Here is a 24,805-nt window from a genome sequence, read left to right as displayed (position 1 = left end):
ATGCTTTCATGGCAAATTTAGCTGTGTGTCAGTGAGTCATGAAAAATTTTGTTTGCTTTATTTGATCCTCAGACAGTGTCTAACAGGAGGCCAATGCTAAATGATAAACATCAGACAAGGCCTTGGTCCCTTGTACAAATTTGTACATCAGTGAACAACTCGGCCATTTTATTCACATTTTGAGCATTGAAATTCTTTTTTATTTTTGGTTGTCGAGTCCAGTGGAGTTTAATTGACGACTGAAAGATGTTGCTTTTTGCACTGCGGAATTAAGCTTATTGTGATAAGAAACTATATTGGCCAAAGGCGCGAAAGCCCATCTATTTTTATTGTTCTGTCCTTTTACTCTTGATTCAGGAGAAAGCTACCTCCATGTCAGCTGTCGTCACACCGTGATGTGAAAATGTAATGAGCTAGTTTGCAACTTTCAGCCTGCAGTTAGGTCCATTTTTAAAGTTCTGAGGCTGCCATTTGTTTCTTATTGTATCCAAGATACACATGCAGATTATTTATGAGGAAAGCAGTGGTACTTTTGTCAACAAATAGTATTTAAACATGACGATTGAAACATGAACAGCGAAATGAGAAGATCTCAGCAAGGGAAATCTCAATACTAGCACATCTGAATTTCACTTAGAAAGTGCCAAGATTGTGTTTCAGAAGTGGTAATCAACCTTGTTTGTACATTGTCTCTCAGAGCTGATACGTTTGCATTCTTGTCTCTGCATTTCAGTGTTGTTCACGTTTGATTACTTACTGATTGTACACTGTCCTACACTAAACATCTGAACTGTGTCATAAGAGAAAGGGTGAAGCAGGCAGTGAAACAAGGAAGAAAGGGACACCATAGTGGAGGGCTTTTGAATAATTTGGTCATTTAGGGTTCTTTAACGTGCACTGACAATGCGCAACACACGTGTTTTCACATTTGAGTGGCAGTGAGATGTGACCAGAGCAACTAGGATTTGATCCCGCAACCTTGTGCTCTACAAATGTATGCCACAGCAACTCAGCCACTGTGGGAGGTATCTTCGCCTGACTTTTGCCTCACCAAGCCATAAAATGTGACTCCTTTCATTTCAGTCAGTCAGGCAACCCGTATTATATCAACAGAGTTCAGTCTGTTTACCATCCTGTGATTTTCAGTCTTGTGTACCTTTTTAGCAAATCGTTGACCAAACGCTATCATATGGTGCCTTTGGGGATTTCTCATTATTTGTGTGCTGAATAAACAAGCTTTCTACCGTGTTATGTCGTACGTCACATTTTCATTGAAGCAAAACCATAGTTTGTAATGATTTGGTTGAAATTGTAAGTCCTTAATATGCTTGAGTATACAGTTCTCATTTGATTTTTCTGCTTTTGTGTTGCCCACAGAAAGGTGTTCATTTTTTTATTTGCTGTGCATCCTTTTTTTTCTTGGCTATCTGAATGATGAACAATTCCCGATTTCATTTTTCAAGCAAAAGAGGGGCTAAGCGATCTGGTATCTTTTTGATACATATAAGCCTTCTGCAGCAAAATGCATTTTGCAGCGCCGGTCTTGTGTGCAAGCAAGTTAAGGCATCTTACAGAATGAAAATTTTCATCAAACTTCCAATCCTGAAGTGAACAGTGCATAGTTGTGGCAAACTTGTGTTGTTTTCTTGTTTTGGGGGCCACATCAGTACAGGGAAGTTCCTTGTAGGCTGTTTTGGGCTGCGCCGTGTGGGTCGTTAAGTATCCCTGGCCTTCCAAATCTCTAGTTGCTAAGAGGAACTTCCTCCCCTTCCAAAAGTTGGGACTTCCATGTATGCTACAAGAGCCCCTTGGTTTTGAAGCAAACCTCTCAGGGTTCCAAAATTTGACAAAGGCTGTTTGTATATACCACACATATCTCTCATGAGAAGCATCATTGCTAATTTTCCCCTAAGGGCCCCTGTAGTAGGATTCAAGTCAATAACGCAGCTTTTTCCTCGTCAAAGGACCCCCTTTCAGGCAATGCTGTCTGCAGATTCTCATGGCCCTGCTAGCATGAGAATGCAGGGAGTGGGACGTGGAAGGGGATTATTCCCCCCTTCCAAGGTCAAGGGTAGTCCCCTCCGCATTGTCACTCTAGCAGGGTCATGAAAATCGGAGAAAGCCAACGGCTGGAAGGGGGTCCTTTGATGGAGAAAAGTTGCTGTGTTCTTGAGCTGATAATGCAATCCAGTGTTTCGCCAATGACACTGTCTTGCTAAGTCACTCAGGAGATGAGCTGCAAAGCATGATCAATGAGTTATACAAGCAGAACGGTAGGCCTGAACATGCAGAAAACCAAAGTAATGTAGAGCAGTCTCGCAAGGGAAGAAGAGCAGTTCACAATTGCTAGTGAGGCGCTGGAACTGGTAAGGAAATGCGTCTACTTAGGGCAGGTAGTGGCTGCTGATCCGGATCATGAGAGGGAAATCACTAAAAGAATAAGAATGGGGTGGAACGCATATGGCAGGTTCTCTCAGATCATGAATGGTAGCTTACCAATATCCCTGAAGAGGAAAGTATGCAACAGCTGTATCTTACCAGTACCCACTTACGGGGCAGAAGCGTGGAGGCTAACGAAAAGGGTTCAGCTTAAGGACAATGTAGCGAGCTATCGAAAAAAAAAATGACAGGTGTAACGTTAACAGACTGGAAGCGGGCAGAGTGGGTGAGAGATTAAGCGGGTGTTAATGATGTCCTAGGCGAAATCAAGAGAAAGAAATGGGCTTGGGCAGGGCATGTAATGCGAAGGCAAGATAACCGGTGGTCCATGGGGGTAACGGAGTGGATTCCAAGAGAAGGCAAGCATAGCAGGGGGCGGCAGAAAGTTAGGTGGGCGAATGAGATCAAGAAGTTTGCAGGGATATGGTGGCCGCAACTGGCAAAGGACAGGGTTAATTGGAGAGACATAGAATAGGCCTTTCTCTTTCAGTGGGTGTAGTCAGGTTGATGGTACTGATGAAGATCACTGAGCCCGATGTGCTCCTGTGCACGGAACTTGTCACTTCAGATGACATTCTTGCGCAGGCACTGAAAATGGCAGTATTTGTTAGTTGCATTTCATAGCTAGTTTTGCATTGCACGGGGGGCTTAATCTGGCGTTGCTAGCCATTATAAGGCTAAATTTTCCTTAAAACATTATATCTTTGGTGGCACTTACATTTATTCAGATTAAATAATCAATCACAAATTATATCACTCTTTTTCTAAATCTTAGAATAAGCAATGCAATAAATTTACTATTATGCGGAAAATGAGAGTATGCTGTTCAAGAAGCAGTAAAGAATAATCTGCTTTTTACTTTATTGCAGGAAAAACAAACTGCTGATTGGAGGTTTAATTTGTCACAATGTACTGAGCTAGTCCGAGTAATGTGTACTTGGAGTTATGGACACAACTTGAAATGTAGAAGACATTGTGTCCTGTTTTGTCTTAATTCACACTGAATCAATCAACAACAATATTTATTCTAAATAATGTGCACATGTATGAACTACATCTTGAGGTGAGGGTACAAATATGCTTCCCTTCCTTTTTTCTTTATTAGTAAGAAAAAAGCGTGCAGATTCATGCTGATATGCATCCTTTAAATTAAGGAACTATGAGTGGTACTTTACTTTTGGCTTTGGCAGTGCGCTGCTAGTTGCAGGCACGAGAATTAGCTGCATTGATGTGCGAAGAAGATGGACGGTTCTTAAATGTTCTGTTCTCAGACTTGTACAACTGTACACACATATACTTCACGGCACGGGCGGGCACATTATAATATTTTATTTTCTTATCCCGCCAGATGGTACTGGTCCGCAAAACCGGAAATCAAACGAGCCGGCAACTGCGCGTAACGTGCGCGTCGACGTGAGCTGTACGTTCCTCTATGTATGTAGCCAGCGTACGCTACGCTTCAAATTAGTCCAGACATGTAATTTAGTTGTCGCATATGCGAAATGACCTCGTTGGCACGAATTACGCGGTCTGGATACGCTGTACGAAATAATCGCGTCGATGAAGAAAAGCATATCGCATACAGGGAAAATGCATAGCTTTAATGCGAATTCGTATGATTGCTGAGCGCTTGTCAGTCGGCCGCGAACCGAAACTTGGCGTCAGATATAATCTTGCCAATATTTGTTAAAGAAATGCAATCGCGGGATTGGTTTTGACTGTTCGATGCCACCATCCGGCTGGGTCACGGTCGCTGTTTGTTACGCGTTCATATGCAATGCACATTTCACAAATGTTGATACGTAGGAAGGAACGCATATATATATGCGTTCCTTGTTAAGGCTCGCCGCGCAGCTATAGCTGCGCGGCGAGCCTTAACAGCACATTGTCGGCTTGCATATTCATCGACCCACTGCAAGGAAGCATGGCGATATGCGTTAGATCTGCGTTAGATCTGCGCGCTACGATAACATCCAGTGCTATTCGCACTCTTGCAAAACACATCCAGCAGCCGTCGAATGAATTGCGTAGACGTGAAGGCAATATATGCGTGACTGAGCTCGGCGATGCATAGAGCTAATCGGCGATGTATGCATTGATCAGTGTGGTATCTACTTTGACAAACTGATTCGAGCTTGACTGCCCATTTTAACGAACACACCGCACATGCATGGAGACTGGATCGCGTTGATATGTTGAAAATCGAGCCGCGATTCTTTTCTATTAGTGCACAGAAAATTACCTATGACACGGAAGGAGACCATCCGAAGAAAAGCATGCTGACTGATATAACCGTACGGGTTGTCTTCATGGCATACAGTGTCAATATTTTGCTGCGCATACAAATTTACCTGTTTGCACGTTGCTATTGGCTACATGGCGTGTTCACCCAACAAGTTTCCTGCCGATTCAAGCCACTTATTGGTGTTGGCTTACTGGCGTCTTTGACCAACAGCTGTACCAGTCAGTATTTTCTTTCCAATTCAAGCCACTCTGTTGGTGTTGGCATAATTTCGCGTTCCGCCAACACGGCCCAGTAAGGAATCTGTTGGTGTTGGCTTACTGGCTTGTTTGACAAACAGAGTGCCAATAGCAATTCCTGTTTGCCATTCAAGGGCCAACAAGGAGAGACTGTTGGATTTTTTGATAGGGAGGGTTGTTTCCGCCCGCTCCGGAAAATGAAGCTTCTGCCAATGATTTCTCCCCTGGTGTCTAATCTTGCGCAATTGATAGGGGCGGCTCGCGGGGTTGTTCTCTCATTGAGCACGAAAAAGCAGGAGCATATTTTATATAAACCTGTTAGGTTTGCAACCATGGTCTTGGGGACTAATATACATAGAATTTTTAGTACTGCTTAGAAGGAAACAGCGCAAAAAGAGGACAAAGACAGGAACGTACAGCACAGGCGGTGACGTACAGTTGTAAGTCAGTGCCTGTGTTGTGCGTTCCTCTCTTTGTCCTGTGTTGACGCTGTTCCATTTTAAGGAATGTTAAACCAACTAGCCAGCAACAACACCCTCGTGAGTGTTTAGCACACTGGAATCAGTGCGAAAGCAAGGATTTGTGCTAAGCAGAAGACGACGAAGAGCGGACAGTGCCGCGGGACGGAGAGCCCGCGCTAGTCCTTCTGCGAACAGGCAAGGGAAGAGACAACGGACTATTTTGCTCGGGTTGCTGCTACCGATCGGATTAGTGCTTATGCACAAATAGCACTGACTGCTGACTCCAGGACAGTATTCGCCCCTGTTAAGCCAAAAGATGCAATTGCTTATCGGCGAGGTGTATGGTGAAACCGCACTCTTCTCTGATGGACACACACACAAATTCTTAAGAATGAACTGGAAAAAAAAAAGTATATACGAGCTGCAACGTATAATTTATTGCTACCTTAGTACATCTCTAGAACACACCCCTGCAGAAGGCGACGCAGAAAGAAGCGATACGGCGCAGTAAAGAGATTCTCCGTCTCCTGCTCCGGCATGCACTGATCATGCTACGCGCTGGCCAACAAAGTTTGGTTTGCTTGGTTTATAACGTCGTAGTGGACGCCTCGTGATAATTCCTACCGGTTCGTTAACGCGCACTGACGTCGCACATACACGCACGGACCTCTAGTTTTCCGCCCCCATCGAAATGCGTCCCCGTGGCTGGGATCGAACACGCGTTTTTCGGGTCAGCAGCATAGAGCCGTAACCACGGCGACTGTGGACAACAAAATGGCGAAAACCGTGTTCAAACAGGAATGTTATCTGTTTGTCCAGCATACAAGCATTCTTATACCCCTGTCACACTAGCAAATTTAATGTCATTCGAACCTAATGGCATTCGATGCATCGAATGTCATTTGGTGTCTTTCGGTGCTACACGGAAAAAAATAATGCCATTCGAAAATGGTGGCATCGACGATCAGTGAAGAAAACATAGTCCAACTGAACGACATCAGCGCGCATAAAAGATGTTTGAAATTGTTGTGCAGTGTTTGAAAAGCGAGTGAGAACATTTGTGTGTCGTATTATAAGCTTAAAATATTATTTCCGGCCATTCTGCACCACTTTAGCCAACAAAAGCCAAGCCAAGTGCAAAGTCAACCACAAATCCGACAAATGTAAACAAACAAAATGGCTGACATGGCGGCGCGCGGACACGCGCGGAGCTTGGAAATGACTTCCAAAAGGTGAACTGCTCAGTTACGTCTTTAAGTACCTTCGAGCTTAACAAACATGGCACGCCTACCAGCAAGAATCACGCAACCCAAAATGACCGACGGTCGCGGGAAGGACGCTGCCTCACGCTCGGCCGCTGCTGTTGGCTGCTGCTGAGACCGAGAGTAATAGCTATCCACGACTGCCTGTAGTGTGAACAGATTCACACCAACATTACCTTTTTTTATCAGAACTAAATAAATGCACTTTCTAAGTTTGGCAGTGTGCACATTATGTTTTCGCGTCGCTTGTTCCTGCTGCGTATCTGGTGTCCAGAGTACGCATTCGGTTCGAGATCGAATGCGAATGAGTTCCCCTAACTCATTCGATGGCGAATGTCATTCGAACCTAATGGCATTACATGTTCCTGTGTAGCAGCCGATTAATGACATTAGGTGCTAATGTCATTCGATTCGAATGACATTAAATTTGCTAGTGTGACAGGGGTATTAGTCATAAAAGAAAACCTCTTAACCACTCTGCACAAGAAAAAAAAAAGAGGCTTTGGTAGGAAGTTGTTTTCGCTTACCCTGGAGGTGTGGGAAGAAGTGGGACGCGTCGTCTTCCAGACTAGACGTGTTAGCGATGCATCGATGCCACGGCGCGTTCTAATCACGCCGGGCGGCACTGACCACCGGACAACCGTACGCGCAGAACTGCTGACAAGAAGTGGTTGCGGTGCGGAGAGAGAGAGACGACGGGAGACCAACACCAAGGGGAAGGAGTTGGGAATGTTCTCGGTGGAGAGAAGGAAGCCCCACGTGCAAGCGTGGCTTTTTGACAAGGGTGCATGACCGCCGAGGGAGCGAGCCCCCGTTCACCCACTTCTAGGAAAAAGAAAAAAGAGGGGAGAAAGACATCAACATCGTACAATGCCTTTCTGTCTGCCAAGGTCCGGCTAGCGCTTGTCGGCGGTTGTCACATGAGGGAAAACTGGCGCGCCGGTCGGCACTTGCGAACTGCCAGTCCACTGCAAACCTGGACACATGGTCCAGATGGCGTTGACCCGGTGCGGCAAGCATCCATGCGGCGCTAAAAAATCTCCCCCTGTTCCTCCTTGGCTCAGGGCAGGGAGGGGGGGGGGGGGGGTTGTCGCGGGTGTTGTATGATTGATGAAGGGCTGATGGGTTGTGTATTACCCTGAAACAAGGCGCTTTCGTGGGCCAATTCCCCTTCTGACAACGGCAACTCGAGCTCCGCCCACAACCAGTGCCACACTTGCCCACCGCGCAGTAGTGCTTCAGCGCTGCTTGGCTTGGTGTGCTTGAAGTGGGCAAGAGAAAAGACAAAACAGCATTAGAAAAAACGTATTGCCAAGCATGGAATCGGCAAGCCGCAGTACTCAATGGCAAAGAATTCCACTCTTTTATGGCCGAAACGAGAGGAGGCCAAAACAAGCTAGGACGGCGGCTGGCAGGCAGATTTTGCCTCCATCGAAATTCAACCACCGCGGCCGGGATCAAATCCGCGTCTTTCGGGTATGGAGGCGAGCGCCATAACCACTGAGCCACCTCGGCGGCCTTCGAGAAGTTTGTGGTATTCAGCTTCATCTGGGGCAGTCAATGTTTCCTAAATTCGCCTACATATGAGTATATTTGGTACCAATAATCACTGTCTGAATTTACGCATAGTTTGTGATACTGCTGGTTTTCCTCCAATTAGTGTCTCATATGAGAGAAGCCAATAGCCACAGAAACTAAGAAACACAGGGGATTTTTTGCATTTATTTGTTTTGTGGTGTTGATCAATGGAGAATATTACTGAATATGTTACAGCTTAAAGATAATTTATTAGAAAATCAGAAGAAAAAACAACCACATGCCGCCGGTGGGAACCGGAGAGCGAGAAACAGCAGCTGCGCGGCGGTTCCGCCTCGACCAGGCGTAACAGACGAGGTTCTAGTTTTTCCGGCAAGCTAGATGGCAAGCCTTAGAGCCAGATGGAATTTTGGATTCACTGGAAAGATAACAGACGTAATAATTCAGACATTGCGTCAAATGCATAAGCTTGTTCGCTTGGTATAAACCGACACCAAAAGCCAGAAGCAAGGGCGTCCGCAGAATTTTTTTCAGGGGGGGGCCCATTGGTTGTTGGCGCCGGAGGGGGGGGGGGGTATATTCGTAGCGAAAAGGCACTATTTGCGGAGTAAATTTATTTATTTATATATAAATAAAAAATAAGTAAAATACACACATGAAAGAAAATTACAAGCAGCAAATTAAAGCGCGGATTGTAGAGATACATTGGAGTTTATCAACAAAGAAACAATTAAAATTAATAAAAATGCAAAAAGATACTATCAATACTCGAAGTGCTCAGTCTTACTGCATACGGGTTCTCGACTCACCCGAATTGATGACCAGCACACAGCGCAATATGTTCACAAACACGCAACTACAGTCACTCAGTCAGTCTTCCTTGAACAGCAACTGTAGGCGCCTCGGATTTTTCTGGGCGAATTGCGTAGTTACACGGGTGATAAATTCATTTCTGTGCTTCATTACACGCTCTCAGTGCACAGTCATCATATATATTGATTGGAAAAATGGTTGAACGAGTACGTTGAAAACAAAAGATGACTATATACAACGAAAACTTATTTACAAGATAAATGCACGCTCGCAGCTTCATACACCTCGCTCCATCTTGCTCGCGCATCCGCACAGTCGAGCAACCGCACACACACTGCTCGCCGCTCGTCGTTTTCTCGTCCGCTGTCTTGGTTGTTCTCACCTTCGTTGACAACCCGCCACTAAAAACACCGAAGCACAAACACAGAGGCGCGCACATGTGCAAGGGCTTACTTGCCACAATATCCACGAATGCGCACTTTTGGGGTGTAAGGAACGCCGCGCGACTTCCGAGGGGAAGGGACACCCGCAACTAATTCGGTCGGAAAATTTGTTTTTGTGCTTTTATGGGGTTCAGAGCCCCAAAACGACTCATGCTATAAGGGACGGAGTAGTACAGAGTTTCGGATAATGTCGACCACCTGGGTCTCTTTACCATGCACTGACACGCACAGTACATGGGCGCTGTTGTGATTTGAGGCCCAGCCAGAGGTGACAGGCGAGCCAGGCAGGCGCCATCGGGCTGCGTTGACCAAAGGCGCTGGTTTTCGGAGAAGACGCAAGGAACGCTGGTGTGGGGGCGCCTCTGGAGACTGCGTCGCCGTGAACAAAAGCAGCTAATCCCCTTTGCCGAAGGTTCTGAAAGCGGCGCTTCTACCGCACTGAGCTCTCCCGTGGATCGGAGGAGACAGCGAGCGGCGGCGGCGCCAACTCGTCGCCCGCTTGCCCCTGAGCAGCCCGACAAAGCGGGGGTGGACACGGCTGATTTGTCCTTCCCCCCTCAAGAATTCATCGGTGGCCGGCGTACGAGCGTAACCTGATTCTAGCGAGCGACCTGTGCCCTCTTAGCGCGCGAGCGGCGCGAACTTGATTACTTTTGTATTTTGTAAATAGTGTACAAAGCTCTCCCCTGCCCTTTCTCGCTGTCGCTCCCCTCTATACTTCTCCTCACTATCCTCTCCCTTTCCCTTTCGTTTCCGCCGGCTGCAGCTCGGGTGCTTAAGATATTAGATAGCAATTGCCGCGGCCGGCAACACTCTTTTGCTTCACTTTTTATTTTTATTTTTTTTTAAATAAACCACTACCACCACCACCACCTGTGCCCTGTGCACTGTCTGCCTCCGTGTCGCTATCTCTCTAGAGATCAAAGAAACAGACACCCATCTCGAAACACATGCTCGCCGGTGCCGCTGCATGTCTGCAACAGGTCGTCCTTCAGCAGAGCTGGCGGTGGCGTGGTTTGAAAACGGCGGAACGACGCGCGCCCGGACGCGGCATTTCGCAGATGTGACCAAGCGTCGAAGCGGGGCTGCTTTTACCCTTTTGGCTGAGCGCACCACCTCCCCTGGCGTGCGGCCATTACTCACGGTTCGAGTGAGTGATTTTCCAGGGGGGTGCAGCCGCCCCCCCTTGCCCCCCCCTCCGGACGCCCATGGCCAGAAGGCCAACAAAGGAAGGATCTGAAGCAGTTGTGGGTGCGCCTTTCGGCAAAACGCGCCTGTGTGAGTATGTTGGCAGTGCTGGGTGCAGCTTTTATATACTCTTTTTACGGGGATCACCGCTTGCAGCCCTTCCAATGCTCTCAGCCCCTTAGTGAAAAAGAGACGGGGGACGCCCCCTCTAACGATGGACTGTCTGAATGCCAGAAACACTGAGGAAGCCAAATTCCTCCTGCCCCATCCACGAAAACCCGCCTGCACTTTTTCCCAAGTATACTTGCTGTTGTTTTCAGTAGCAGTGAGCCTTCCTCAGAAAAACATAGGGCTCAAAATAGAGGATATCCAAGGCGGGAAGGGCTACATAGATGAGGTGTGAGTCTACCTGATAAGATTTCTTTCTAACAATTGTCGCAAAGGGAGATTTAACGCACGCAGAGTTCACAGGAAATGAAGCTGGTCCTAACTTTTCCGTCTTCCTTTAGCCATTCATTGAGTAAGAGCGGAAAGGCGAATGCCTTTCCTTTCCCTTTCTTTATTCCTCCCTTTCTCATTTTTATGTCACGGGGAGTAGGCTTAACTATGTCGACGTCCATGGCTATGGGACGTCCGTTTCCGAAACGGGCAAAATATGACGCCCTCCACGACTATCGTGGCGTCCGTTTCCGAGACGGGCAAACTGTGTCGACGTTCATGGATATCATGACGTCCGAAAGACCTTCGCGGAACTCGAACCGACGACCTTCACGGAACTCGAACCCACAATATTGCGGGATTCGACGCCATGACCTTCAATGACTCGAACTCAAGGCCTTTTTGATATCCCTATCATCATCATCACTATACCCACTATCAGTATCACTGTCACTACTACTATCTATCTCTAGCACTGATCCCTATCGGTAGCTATAATTATCACTATCAGTAGCCATCATTCTCACTACCATAACTATCTCTACCCTCTGTCACTGTCGGCAGCTATCAATATCATCCTTACAACTACCACTATCTATCTTTAGCACTGTTACTAATAATAGATATCGTTATCACTGTGTATTACTATTTTTTCCTATTTACTATCATTACATATACATGGCCTGTTCTGAAAGTAGTAGGACTCATTTTTTTAAACAAAATTTATTCAAGAGAATAGTACAAACGATTGCAATTTTTCAAGGTAACACCCTTCCGCACCTACACGCTGCTGCCAATGAGTTTTACAGTTTTCGTACGCCTCCAGGAACGCCTGGACCGGAATGCTGTTTAGCTCCCTCGTCACGGCCTGTTGAACCACCTCTACCAAGGGCGTCCGCAGAATTTTTTGCAGGGGGGGGCCCCGTTGGTGCCCCGGGGGGGGGGGGGGGGGGGGGGGGGGTATGTTCGTAGCAGAAAGGCGCTATTTGCGGAGTAAATTTATTTATTTATATATAAATAAAAATTAAACAAAATGCACACATGAAAGAAAAATTACAAACAGCAAATTAAAGCGCGGCTAGGAGAGGTACATTGGAGTTTATCAACGAAGAAACAACTAAAATTAATAAAAATGCAAAAAGATGCTATATCACTTCGTGGAGAAGAGTGCTCAGTCTTGCTGCATACGGGTTCTCGACTCACCCGGATTGATGGCCAGCACACAGCACAATATGTTCACAAACACGCAACTACAGTCGCTCAGTCAGTCTTCCTTGAACAGCAACTGTAGGCGCCTCGGATTTTTCTGGGCGAATTGCGTAATTACACGTGTGATAAATTCACTTCTGTGCTTCATTACACGCTCTCGGTGCACACTCATCATACACATTGATTGGAAAAACTGTTGAACGCGTACGTTGAAAACAAAAGATGACTATATTTACAACGAAAACTTATTTACAAGATAAATGCACGCTCGCAGCTTCATACACCTCGCTCCATCTTGCTTGCGCATCCGCACAGTCGAGCAACCGCACACACACTGCTCTCCGCTCGTCGTTTTCTCGTCCGCTGTCTTGGTTGTTGTCAGCTTCGCTGACAACCGGCCACTAAAAACACCCAAGCACAAACACAGAGGCGCGCACACGTGCAAGGGCTTACTTGCCGCAGTATCCCCGAATGCGCACTTTGGGGGTGAAAGGAACGCCGCGCAACTTCCGAGGGGAAGGGACACTCGCCACTCCAGTCGGAAAATTTGTTTTTGTGTTTTTATGGGGTTCAGAGCCCCAAAACGACTCAGGCTATGAGGGATGGAGTAGTACAGAGTTCCGGGTAATGTCGACCACCTGGGTCTCTTTACCATGCACTGACACGCACAGTACATGGGCGCTGTTGTGATTTGAGGCCCAGCCAGAGGTGACAGGCGAGCCAGGCAGGCGCCATCGGGCTGCGTTGACCAAAGGCGCTGGTTTTCGCAGAAGACGCAAAGAACGCTGGTGTGGGGGCGCCTCGGGAGACTGCGTCGCCGTGAACAAAAGCAGCTAATCCCCTTTGCCGGAGATTCTGAAAGCGGCGCTTCTACCGAACTGCGCTACCCGTGGATCGGAGGAGACAGCGAGCGGCGGCGGCGCCAACTCATCGCCCGCTTGCCCCTGAGCAGCCCGACAAAGCGGGGGTGGACACGGCTGATTTTACCTTCCCTCCTTAAGAATTCATCGGTGACCGGCGTAACGATAGGCGAAAACAAGATGCCCCGTGCACTGTCTGCCTCCGTGTCGCTATCTCTCTAGAGATCAAAGAAACAGACACCCATCTCAAGGCGGCTCGAAACACATGCTCGCCGGTGCCGCTGTATGTCTGGAACAGGTCGCCCTTCAGTAGAGCTAACGATGGCGTGGTTTGAAAACGGCGGAACGACGCACGCCCGGACGCGGCATTTCGCAGATGTGACCATGCGGGGCTGCTTTTGCCCTTTTGACTGAGCGCACCACCGCCCCTGGCGTGCGGCCATCACTCACGGTTCGAGTGAGTGATTTTCCAGGGGGGTGCAGCCGCCCCCCCTTGCCCCCCCTTGCCCCCCCCCCTCCGGACGCCCATGACCTCTACCGATCCGTGATGTTTCCCCTCGAGTGTCGATTTTATTATCGGGAATAGAAAAAAGTCTGGCGGGGCCAAGTCGAAGCTGTAGGAGTGCTGAGGCAGCGCTGCCACCTTGTGCTGGGCAAAAAAATCGGGGTCTTCATTCACATGATGAAGAAGATCCTACCGGTTGGCCTTTTCCTCCTCTGACAATACTCCCGGCACCAACTTCGCGCACGCTTTCCTCATGGATAAGTTTTCTGTCACGAACTCAAAAACTTGGCTTTGAGGAATGCTCAAGTCATCAGCAATCATTCTGATACTCATTCTACGATCACTGTTAAGTAAATGTTGCACTCGCTACACATTTTCGTTGGTCTTGCTGGTCGAAGGGCGTCTCGAGCGGTCGTCTTCCTCCACTCTTTCCTTACCTTCTCGGAAAAGCTTGTGCCACTCAAAAAACACCTGATCTACCCATGGAAGCGTCACCGTAGGCCTAATTAATCATGTTGTGAGTCTCTTTGCCCGTTTTACCAAGATTTACTAAAAATTTGATCGCGTATCGCTGATCCAGTAAACGCTCGACGATTCTGCGTGACGAGACGTTTCGACAGGGGTTCACAGTACAAGCGACCTCCTCTCTTCAACGGCCGAGAGCCTACTGCCGATTTTCCCCAGCATTCCCAATATCCCCTTTCAACGATCCTGCACGCGCAGACAGCCTCTCGTCCGCCCGTTCGCCCAGGAAAAAACCAGTCCTACTACTTTCACAACAGGCCCTGTATATGTAGCATATCAACTGCTACTTGATCAACTTTTACATGGTGTTTTATCACCACACAACTTGTGATTGACAGTTCTTGCGGACAGCCTGCGCCTACAACTTCCGTCCACGTCACCCATGCGCCAAGAAAGGGTTTCGCCTTAGGCTTTCCCTCTCAATCTTGTAGGGGGAAATTGCGTTGATGATGATTATTGAAGGATGCTTGACGTCTTGCATATTCGATATTGCTCAATCACGTTGCTAGAGGACACTTCTAGAGAGGTTAACTTTTCGTTAAAATTAATAAAACAAAGCAATATAAAAGCTAATAGAAAACTTATTTACACTTGGCTGACTCGTAGTTTTACGTGACTAAACCAGCCCTCGGTCCTGCCGAAACAGCTGGTTCTGAACCCAATGTCCTAACCCTCGGTGGGGACGGTAACAAGTCAGGTAACTCTACAAACATCCCCCCAATAAATCTTTGGGGAAAGGAAAACATCATAAATCAACAAGCGTGAACGGACAACACAGCCGATCAATGATTGGGGAAAGAGGATAGCTCATCTCGAGAAACACTGCACAAATATGTATGTACACTTTCCACCATCACGATTTCGGAGGATCCTACCTTCCTCCCGTGAGCTGCGCCAACATTCTCGCTTTCTCACGGTGCAAGATATATCAGCTTCCGGTTGACCCTGGTTCGAAGATAGTCACCTCAAGGCCCATCTGTTTAATATTGTTACTTACAAACTGTTATCAAGCCTGCTGCAATTTCCTGTTGACCGCGCATCAAGCTGTTAACGCGCGCCGCTGTAGACATGGGACAAAAGCCGCTCGACGCGGATCCGCCTCACCGCAAGAACGTGCACAACGGGATGCGACCTGACGTATGCGTTGCCGGATGGAGTTTGACCTCTCCCGTTTTTTTTTTCGGAATCCTCCGCTATACGGCGCCCCCCTATCACGCTGGGCTTCGGCAGGGATGCCCATTGTCTCCCCTCCTCTACCTGCTGTATGTGTGCGGACTGGAAAAGGCACTTCTACAGGCAAAACTGGGATTCGGCTTTAAGTACAGCACCAGAGGAATTGACAACTCCAGCCGACTGCCGGGTCTTGCCTTTTCTGATGACATAGTAATTATGGGAGAAACACCACAATATGTACAGAAAATGCTAGACGTTTGTGCCGTGGAGCTGCGAAGCCTTGGACTCAAGTTCAACCAACGAAAATGCATGGTTGTTCAGCTGGCGGGCGAGGCGACTGATCAGCTGTTGCTGATGCTGAACGAAGAGCCCCTGACAGTCGACACATCGTACAAATACCTGGGCATAAATTTGTGCGCTGAGACTGACATGTTCAGGCTGCACGAGGCCAAGGTCCGTCAGTCTGCTCTCCGAGCGCAGTGCATCCTCAGACGTCGGTGCCTGTGGGGGTGCCATCAGTACACTATGGTCCGCGACCTCTGGAAGCTCGCGCACGTACCAGGACTCACGTTCGCCAACGCGGTGGTCTGCCTCCCATCAGCCCCCAGGAATTGGCTAGAGCGCAGACAGACAGAGGTCGGCCGCACTGCAGTCGGTTGTCATGGACGGGTGGCCAATGCAGCCATCCAAGGCGACCTTGGATGGTCTAGTTTTGAGGCAAGGGAGGCATGCAGCAAGCTAGAGTACCGCGGTCGACTCCAGTTCATGAGCCGCGCCCGATGGGCTAGGCGGGTCTTTGAATATCTCGCTGCGACATGCCTACGCACTACATGGGTGAAGCGCCTCCACCGGATAGAAGGCAAGTATGGCCTTTTCCAGACACCCATAAATGCCGAATCAGCAACGGCGTGGAAACAGGAGGCAAGGAGACGGGTCCAAGAACGGGAGAATAAGCAGTGGCTGCAGGCGCTCGCTGAAAAACCGACACTGGCTGTGTACCGCGAGTGCAAGAACAGCATCGGACCCGAAAAGATCTTTGACAACGGCCTTGGTAGCACACTGCTGTTTGAGGCCCGGGCCGGAGCGCTGCGGACACTGGTGTACCGCCGTCGCTTCGATGCAACATCAGAAGCACAGGCAGCACTATGCCGAGCGTGTGGCGATGTGGAGGAGACCATCGAGCACCTGGTGATGTCGTGCCAGAGACTCCATCCGATGCCGACAGAGGGCACCACATTCCCTCAGGCGCTCGGCTTTCACGACCCTGCGGTGGACGACGAGGGAGACAACTCCAAGCACAAGAGCGAGGGTGTGCTGCGAACCAAGCGTCGACTGACTCTTTGGTGGCGCACTGTGTCTAACCGCGCGAAACCGCAGAGTCGGATGTGAACGCGGTCGATGAGCGAACTCCTTGCTTTGAACTTTGCGTTTTTTTTTTCTCTCCTTTCTTGTGCGCTTTCATCTCGTTTTTTTGTGTTTTTTTGTTTTTTGGTCTGGGTGCTCACTTTAGTGGTGCCCGCCCGTTACAAAGGGTACGGCCTCAAGTATCTATCTATCTATCTAGCGAGTGTGACTCACCGCCTTCTCTGCAGTTTTGCAGAGGGCAGAAGAAAAAAACGCGATGGGCATTCCATATCGCGAACCCGGACAATGCACAGCACCGCGAACTTCGCTCCCCTCCTTTTGCTTCGGCACGGCCACCGATGCTCAACCCACTCAAATTTGCCAGCAATGTGGGTACCACGTGCGCACGCAGACGCTGCTGGCTGGAGTATGTCGTCTGACCCACCCACACTGGTGAGGGTTCGTCGCAGCGCCGCAAGGCGGCGACTCTTCTCTATCTCACGGCCAATAGAGGGGCTTCAGCGTTGCCCTTACCCATGCCCTTACCCAAGCCATGCGAACGTATGCAGCGGCGATGCCCTGCGCATGGCTTCCTTACCCTCGCCGCCAGATAATTTTCCTCTTCCACAAAGCGCTCAGAGTCTTTCGCTTCGCAGTGCTGCTAAGACCTAGCGATAAGGTGGAGCACGTCGGCTACAGTGGACGAGCCTACTGCAGCGACGTCAGACTCTGTCCTGCCTTCGGTAAGCTGAACGAGTTTTTCTACTAAAATTTTTGTTGGGCACAGATGTTAATAGTTTTTCTTCCTACCGCCTCACTCAAGGGATGTTCTTGTGCTTGGCAAACACGTAATAGAGGCTTTTAGTACAGTGCGCACGCATTAGAGTATGCCTTTCGTTCTAAAAGCTTTCGCTTTAACGCCATACCGCCTGTTGATGGCGACTGCTGTCCTCGCAATATTTAGCTGCGGAAATGAACCGTAAAAGCAATGGAGGTGCTCTGACGGCGCTGGAACACGACGTGTTATCTCAACTGCGGTCGCTCGTTGCGATTCTTCTTATGTGAGTTCATGCTTTATTGTCGTGAAACTTTTCTGAAATAATTCGTAACTCAGCCCAAGTAACCGATAGTCGGCCCAGCAACTTCTTTATACCAAGGTCAACCAGCGCTCGTTACATGGAGGTCTCAAATACACGCGCTTCAATGGGGATGGCGTTGCGAATAGGTGAGGAGATGGTCCCTCGCACTTCGGGACAAGGACAAGCCATCCACTGCCCGGGTGACGAGTGCTCGGGCGTGCTCCAGTGGCGTGTTTCTGCCACAACGTTGCCTATGCCAACGCATGCAGCCCACATATCTGTCACTACCGCCACGCGGCTTCTGAGACGTGTCCACTGTCCCAGGGGGGCCAGCTATGCTACTCTGCTTTCGAAGCCCCCGCTCTTGATCGGCTTCCCGTTTAGCCAGTTTACGCTCCCTATCGGTTGCTAAATCCCTCGGACGGTTGGTAATGTCGACCGGATGATCAGACATCTGCGAGCACCCACTCTCGAGGGCATCTCCCTCGCGTCATACACGCCGCGCTCATCCTAAAACCCCGTTCCTAAGAATGTCCACCCTGGACACTGTAAGGGAAGACTTCACGTAAGACGTTTACTCTAGCCCTCTGCCAGAGACGTGTTCCAAGCGAACAGCCCCAAGCGATGACGATGGGAATTAACAGGCGAAAGAGAATGAAGTCGCAGCCAGAGAGGCGACGACGACGAAAGTGAATGAAGTGCTCACACTGACTACCCGCGCGGGCAGAAGCAGTCAGCCTGGCCGCGGTTAGTCCGATGCAGAGCGCCGAATGATTGGCTTGAGGCGGAAACGTGTACAATTTCAGTCTCGCGGTAACGGCGGTCCGTAGGAGGTTCAACAGGAGTGACGCGGTAGTTCACTGGAGAAGTTTGGTTGAGCACCAAGTAGGGACCAATGAAACGGGGCTGAAAATTGTAGCACCGGTTTTTGCTGCGATGCAAATGCAAGCATATTTGTTACAGGGGCTACTTATTTGCTAAGTTTGATTTGATAACTGAAATTTCTGCCTGTCTTTCAGCAGGTTTCGCATGTGCATGGGAACAGCGTGCGGTGCATACATCGCTATTCGATACTGGTTCGGTGTTTCTGCTTCACACGCGCAGCCAGAACGCGCTCAGATTAAATGTTTGGAGGTGTAGTAACGGAGTGATCCGTTCGGCGCTTTAATCACTCGCCACCACACACATTCTTTTTCTACAACACAACAACCACCATTTATTACATGGAGGAGAAAAGGCGGCACACTAAATCACCGACCACGGCAAGTCCACAACACCACACACACTCCCTGACAACCCCGTCTCTTTCCCGTCCCCACCGCGACCGTCCCGACCTTTTCCCAGGAAGGGCATATAATCCCCTCCGAGGTCGTCGTGCGGGGAGGTTCGGCGCGTTCGGCGCCCACTGGTCTCAGGGCAAAGGGGTAATGCCCTGTGCGGCTACCAGCGCCCGTTCTAACCCCCCCCCCCCCCCCCCCAGAATGCGTGGAGTGCATTCTGCCGCACCGGCCTTCGGAGAACTCAGCCGCGCGACACTCCTTTCTCTCAAGAACGTACGTTATTGTCCCTGCCGTTAAACACTTCCTCCACTCTCCCAAGCTTCCACAGCAGGCGGGGAAGGGGTTCTCTGAGTATCACCAGCTGCACATGCAAAATTCACATGCACCTGCAAAATGGTCCACGACATCTGTGTGGCGCAATGTATTCTACAGTTCGTTCAGTTCTTTTGCTGCTCGCTTGAAGGTCTGCGCGTTGTCCGAATAAATTTTATTTATTTTTATTTATAAATACTGCTGTCTCTGAGGAGAGACATAGCAGGAGTGGGTAGATACATGAGAAAAACATATAACATGGGTAGCATAGAAATAGATAACACAGAAGTATTAAAAACAGATCAACGGGTCAAATTGTCAGGCAACTGAACAACAAACTCTTCAATTGGCAATGAACGAAGTGAGCCGTCCAATCCAGTCCAAATTTCAACAGTTAGAGGAAAAAAAGAAAATTTAAAACAATCTATATGTGGTTTGAAGGGAACAATGTTTAATGGGTGGTTCCGTCGGGTTGCACGGAACACAATGCCACAAGCACGCACCACCGTTTTCACGAGATCTCTACCGCGCAGGACCCAGTACCTCTCACGCAGTTGCACGAGTGTGTCCCTTGCTCCGGCGTGCAGCATATTTCGGTGAGCGTTGACCGACAGGAGAGTGTAATACCGATGGTCCTTCGGCAGGACGATGGGGCTCTTTTCGTAGGTTATCTAACCTTCATCGTCGGACATCTTCGTTTCCAGCTAGCTTCCATGGTAGGCCAACTTCACACCTGTCATTGCGTGTAGTGATGGTGTTCTCAAACCTTCGTACTACTTTGTTCTCGCTTGGGTTTTCTGCCGGTGTGTTGTTTTCCTCAAATGTGTATCGCAGAAGAATCGCCTGGGCGCAACTCAGTTCCGGAGAACACGAACTGCTCTTTCTTGCACCGCCCATCCGAACATCGTCTCTAACGCGGTCAGGCTGCCTTTTAGACGACGAATTTGGCCTGTCACCGCTCCCCAGTAATGGTCCGATCCGATCAGAATAATAATTGAGCGCTGCTCTAGCTCTTTCAGGTCATCGCCTAACTGCAGCCAAGGCGGTCTAATTCTTGTATGATACTTTAGTCTGGGCTTGGGAGATCCTGTTGACAGATAGTCGGTGTTTCGAGAGCGTCAATCGCGTACCTTCTGTTATTCCGCCTGCTTCGCAAAGTCAGCTGAACCCTTCGAAAGGTGTGTTCTTGTTTACGGTCTCCAAACACGCCGACTGTTAGGATTTCGGTACCGAGCAGCTTGCAGTTCAGCTCCTTTGATAGCTGTTCAGTAATGAAGGAGGGCTGGCTACCAGTGTCAAACATAATTCTAGCCAGTTTTCTTTTCTTCTGACTCTCGGCCCATGCTGTCACAGTTTGGAGCAGAACCGCCGGTGTCGCGCCACACTGCGTTTCTTGTAGGCTGACTGGACCAGCGCCTTCGTTTTTGCCCTGCTGACTCTCATGCGGTCGAGCGTCTCGCCGGTTGGGAATGAAGCTCGGGTCGCACATCGTTGAGGCATGCCTGCCGCGACACTTGCTGCAAGAATCAAGCTCTTGCACATCCTTGCCGTATGTTTTGGCCTCGTACATCGGAAACATCGGCCGTGCTCACGTAGCATGCGCTTCTTCTTCGGCAACTCCCTGGCGGTGGTGCAATTCTCCGTTGCATGCTGTTCTGACTTGCACAAGAAGCATTCTACGTCCTTCATTGTGCCATGCAGGGCTGCCGCAGACGAGTGTCGAGGCTTGCCAGGATATGCTGCACTCTTCGCCAGTTCATACGCATGATTACGGGACATGGGCTTACCAGTTGCGTCGTTGAGTTGGTCCCTGCCCGCCCTTTCTCGGCTCTCAACTTCGATCCGAAGGAATTCCAGAAGTGCGCGCAGCTCTTTCTTATGCACTGACTCTGTTCTTGTCTCGGAGCTGGTGTCGGTGGTTGAGGCGTTGCCGTTGCTGGAGCCCTCTGCGTCCTTCGAAGTCATCATCCTGTTGTACAGCAGGCTCAGGTTGTAGGGAAGTGCCCAGAGTACAAGAGGGTAGAGCATTGTGCAGTAAAATTCGTCTCCTACACCCAACGCCTTAAGGCCTCGCATGTGAGCCTGAAGGCTGTCATACCAGCGCCGCAGAGTGCGGGCACTGCCTGTCGATGACACCTGTGCGGCAGCCATGAGGCCCTCCATCTGGTCCTGAATGAGGATGGCTTGATTAGCGAATCGCTGCTTTAGGATGTCAATGGCGTGGTTGTAGCACTCCGCCGTCAGTTGCAACCCCTCGATGGCAGATGCTCCGTCTCATGTCAGTGCAGATCAGGGTGTCGAACCGGCATTTTTTCGGGTTCGGTTCGGGTTCGGGTTCACGCCTTTCGGGTTCAGTTCCGGGTTCGGCTCCAGAAGGCCATTCCGTTCCGGTTCGAACCGGTTCGGACCGTCTCGAACCGGTTCAAACGGGTTCAAACGGGTTCAGGACTAAAAAAGTTAGAACGCAGATGGGTTTCAGTCAACCTTGCTATGCGTTTTCTTTGTTCTTGCACATCGCAATACAAAATAAAAAAAAATGCAAAGATTTGTTTACGAGAACATAAAACTGGGCTAGTTGGTAAGGATTCCCAAGCAGCGCAGGTAATCGGCCCAGTATTGGAAATGGATGGTTTCACTCTGGTCCTTATTTGTAGGAGACCGGTCTTTGCCGATACGTTTCCAATATTGGCCCGGTTAACTGCGCTGCTTGGGTTCATGCTTAAGCAGCGCAGTAAACAGGACGAAAGGATGTATGGAGACGACATAGACACTAACAACTGGTTATTACATTGTGGGAAAAGTATACGAAGGCGCAGGACACAGGGAACAATCCAAATAACAGAAGAGCAAAGATTAAAACTAAAAAACCGTACTGCGCATGCACATCATAGTGGAGTCATGACGTCTTTTTCAACGAAATTCGAAGGCTATATTCCATAGTAGACGGCACTCCCCTATATCCTGGACCTCACACAGTTGCCACGTAAGCCTAACTCCTTATCCACCAAATTGAAGGATGGTGAAGCAACACGTTCATCTGCTTCCTTCCTGATCATAAAGGCCTCCACCATCTCCCTACAAATTCGATCAGGGTGATTAAACAGGAGACTTGTCCTTCTAAGTGCAAAGCAATGGGCATTTGTTCGAACATCAAAGATGGGTGAAAAAGTAGCGGTGTCGTACAACTTGGCTTTGCATTGCAGCGAGTGAACGATTGCTTCCCACAGTAGATAAGACAAGTGTCCTGTTTAATAACCCTGTTTGCATTTTTAGGGAGTTGGTCGAGGCCAATGGGATCAGGAAGGAAGCAGATGAGTGTGTTGCTTCACCATCTATCAATTTGGTGGATAAGGAGTCAGGCTTTCTTGGCATTGTGTGAGGTCCAGGAGATTGGGGAGTGCCGTCTACTATGGAAGATACTCTTCGAATTTCGTTGAAAAAGACGTCACGACTCGACTGTGAAGTGCGTGCGCAGCTTGGTTTTTAAGTTGTAACCTTTGTTCTGTTTTTTTTTTTTGTTCCCTGTGTCCTGCGCCTTTATGTACTTTTCCCAGAATAAAATAACCAGTTGTTAGTCAGCGCTCGTGTCATCTCCCGTCTTTCTTTTGTCTTGTTTACTGCGCTACTTGAGCATGAAAAAATTGTTTAATGTGAGATGTTCTCACTTTACCCATTTCATTAATTGTCCACAGCAAAAAGACGAATTTAGGCAAGAGCCGCAAAATGAAATGAACTTCAAATTAATGAAAATCGGCTATGTATATACGCTATAATCCAATTTATGAGGTGTGAGACGAAAAGCTGGTGGATTTTGCATCTACAAGACCCTCCTGCTTGAGCAGGTCTCCCCTGAAGCTTGAGTCCGTTGGGACTTTCTCGTACGCAGTGTACAGCCTCCCTGATTTTTAATAATATAGCGCGAGCGTCGACCGAACTGCTGGTCAGCGCCTTATAACGGCGATAAGCGTGCAACAAGGCGAGAGTTCGCGCACGCGCACAAAGGCAGAATGTCGTCTGCTACGCTGTTCCGAGCACGAGGGCACACGCCCTGCCACAATATCAGTTCGCTAGATCCCGCCAAGCCGTACAGCGCATGCGCATGATTAATATGTGAGACTGCATGAGACATGATTTCTTTCCCTCTTTTTTTTGCCTACTACGGGAGGCCAGCCTGGCGATGCAAAGTTACGATAAGAAAAATAAAAGGAAAGAAAGTATCACATATTAATCATGCGCATGCGCTCTACGACGTGGCGGGATTTAGCGAACTGATATTGTGGCAGGGCGTGTGTCCTCGTGCTCGGAACAGCGTAGCAGACGACGCTCTGCCTTCGTGCGCGTGCGCGAACTCTCGCCTTGTTGCACGCTTATCGCCGTTATAAGGCGCTGACCAGCAGTTTGGTCGACGCTCGCGCTATATTATTAAAAATCAGGGAGGCTGTACTTACGGGGCCCCAAAATTGCCGCCGCACGCGCCCTCTACGTTCCCGCGCACTACTGAGAAACGAAACTGTCATGTATCGGCACGTATACATATACTAGACCTTTCCGCCACCCCGAAACCGACTTGCCAGTCCCCCCCCCCCCCCCCCCTCCTTTACTACATGGTAAGAAAATGTTCGAGAATCCCTCCACCGCCCATCCCCCAACCAACGAGAGCCTTGTGGGAGCACTGGCTCTCCCTAACATCCAGAACTTACCAAACATATTTTATTTAAATCACCTATTCGACATCGCCTTTGTGACTCATGTTATATATCCCAAGCCCCTATAGCTCAGTATCTTCAAAAACTCAGCTAATCGTACGTGGCTTCTCACTATAGTAAAGTAAAAAATTTGTTTGTGATAGAATGTTTGGGACTTTTCCTGGGGCGCTGTCAAAAGCAACCTTTGCGTCAGCAGAATTTTTTGCGCCGTTCATAGCGTGAAAAAGAATGGTTAATCTGGCATGCACCATTTTTCCACACACTTGTTTCAGCCATTTATTTTAAAACTACAAACAACCCCTTTCTGGCGGATGTGCTTAATAGGTGACTAAGTGCTCGCCTGTCTTTTCTGGACGTGCTCGCGAATGCTGATTCATTCGGTTTTCTCACTCTTCGCTTTTACTTACCTGTACTGCCTCTCCACAAGGCAGATGACAAATGTTGTTATCAGTCATTACTTCCTCTACCCGTGCATCTACAGCCTTACCTAGACTTTCTTGATACTAGTGTTAGTGTATTAAAGTGTATTAAAGCGAAGTGAGCGGATGTACAGTGAAGCCCACTTTAATGGTTGCAGATATAACGAACGCTCGCTTATTACGAGCGGTTGTGAATATGCATAAGGGCAACGGAAATTTGTCGCAGATACAGCGAACAACTCGGGCTACACCACTCGGTTATAGCGAACGAGATGGCGTGGTGAACTACCCCGAGGTTGTAGAGGTCGTTCTTCTGCTAAGCACGCAGATGA

General features: G+C 48.9%; 1 protein-coding gene across 1 annotated transcript; it reads left to right on the top strand.

Moving 5' to 3' along the window:
• Positions 1-15,285: 15,285 nt before the first annotated feature.
• On the top strand, positions 15,286-16,888 carry LOC149325495 (uncharacterized). The gene has a single exon (XM_089564306.1). It carries the CDS (start codon positions 15,286-15,288, stop codon positions 16,720-16,722), a length of 1,437 nt encoding a protein of 478 aa, XP_089420432.1. The 3' UTR covers positions 16,723-16,888.
• Positions 16,889-24,805: the final 7,917 nt, after the last annotated feature.

Source organism: Amblyomma mixtum, chromosome 10, assembly GCF_055824585.1.
Source record: "Amblyomma mixtum isolate Tamu chromosome 10, ASM5582458v1, whole genome shotgun sequence".
NCBI lineage: Eukaryota > Metazoa > Arthropoda > Arachnida > Ixodida > Ixodidae > Amblyomma > Amblyomma mixtum.
This window is presented reverse-complemented; position numbering and strand designations above follow the sequence as displayed.

Excerpts from the sequence above, each read along its gene's own strand:
- LOC149325495 (XM_089564306.1), top strand. The coding sequence starts at position 15,286 with ATGCGACCTGACGTATGCGTTGCCGGATGGAGTTTGACCTCTCCCGTT.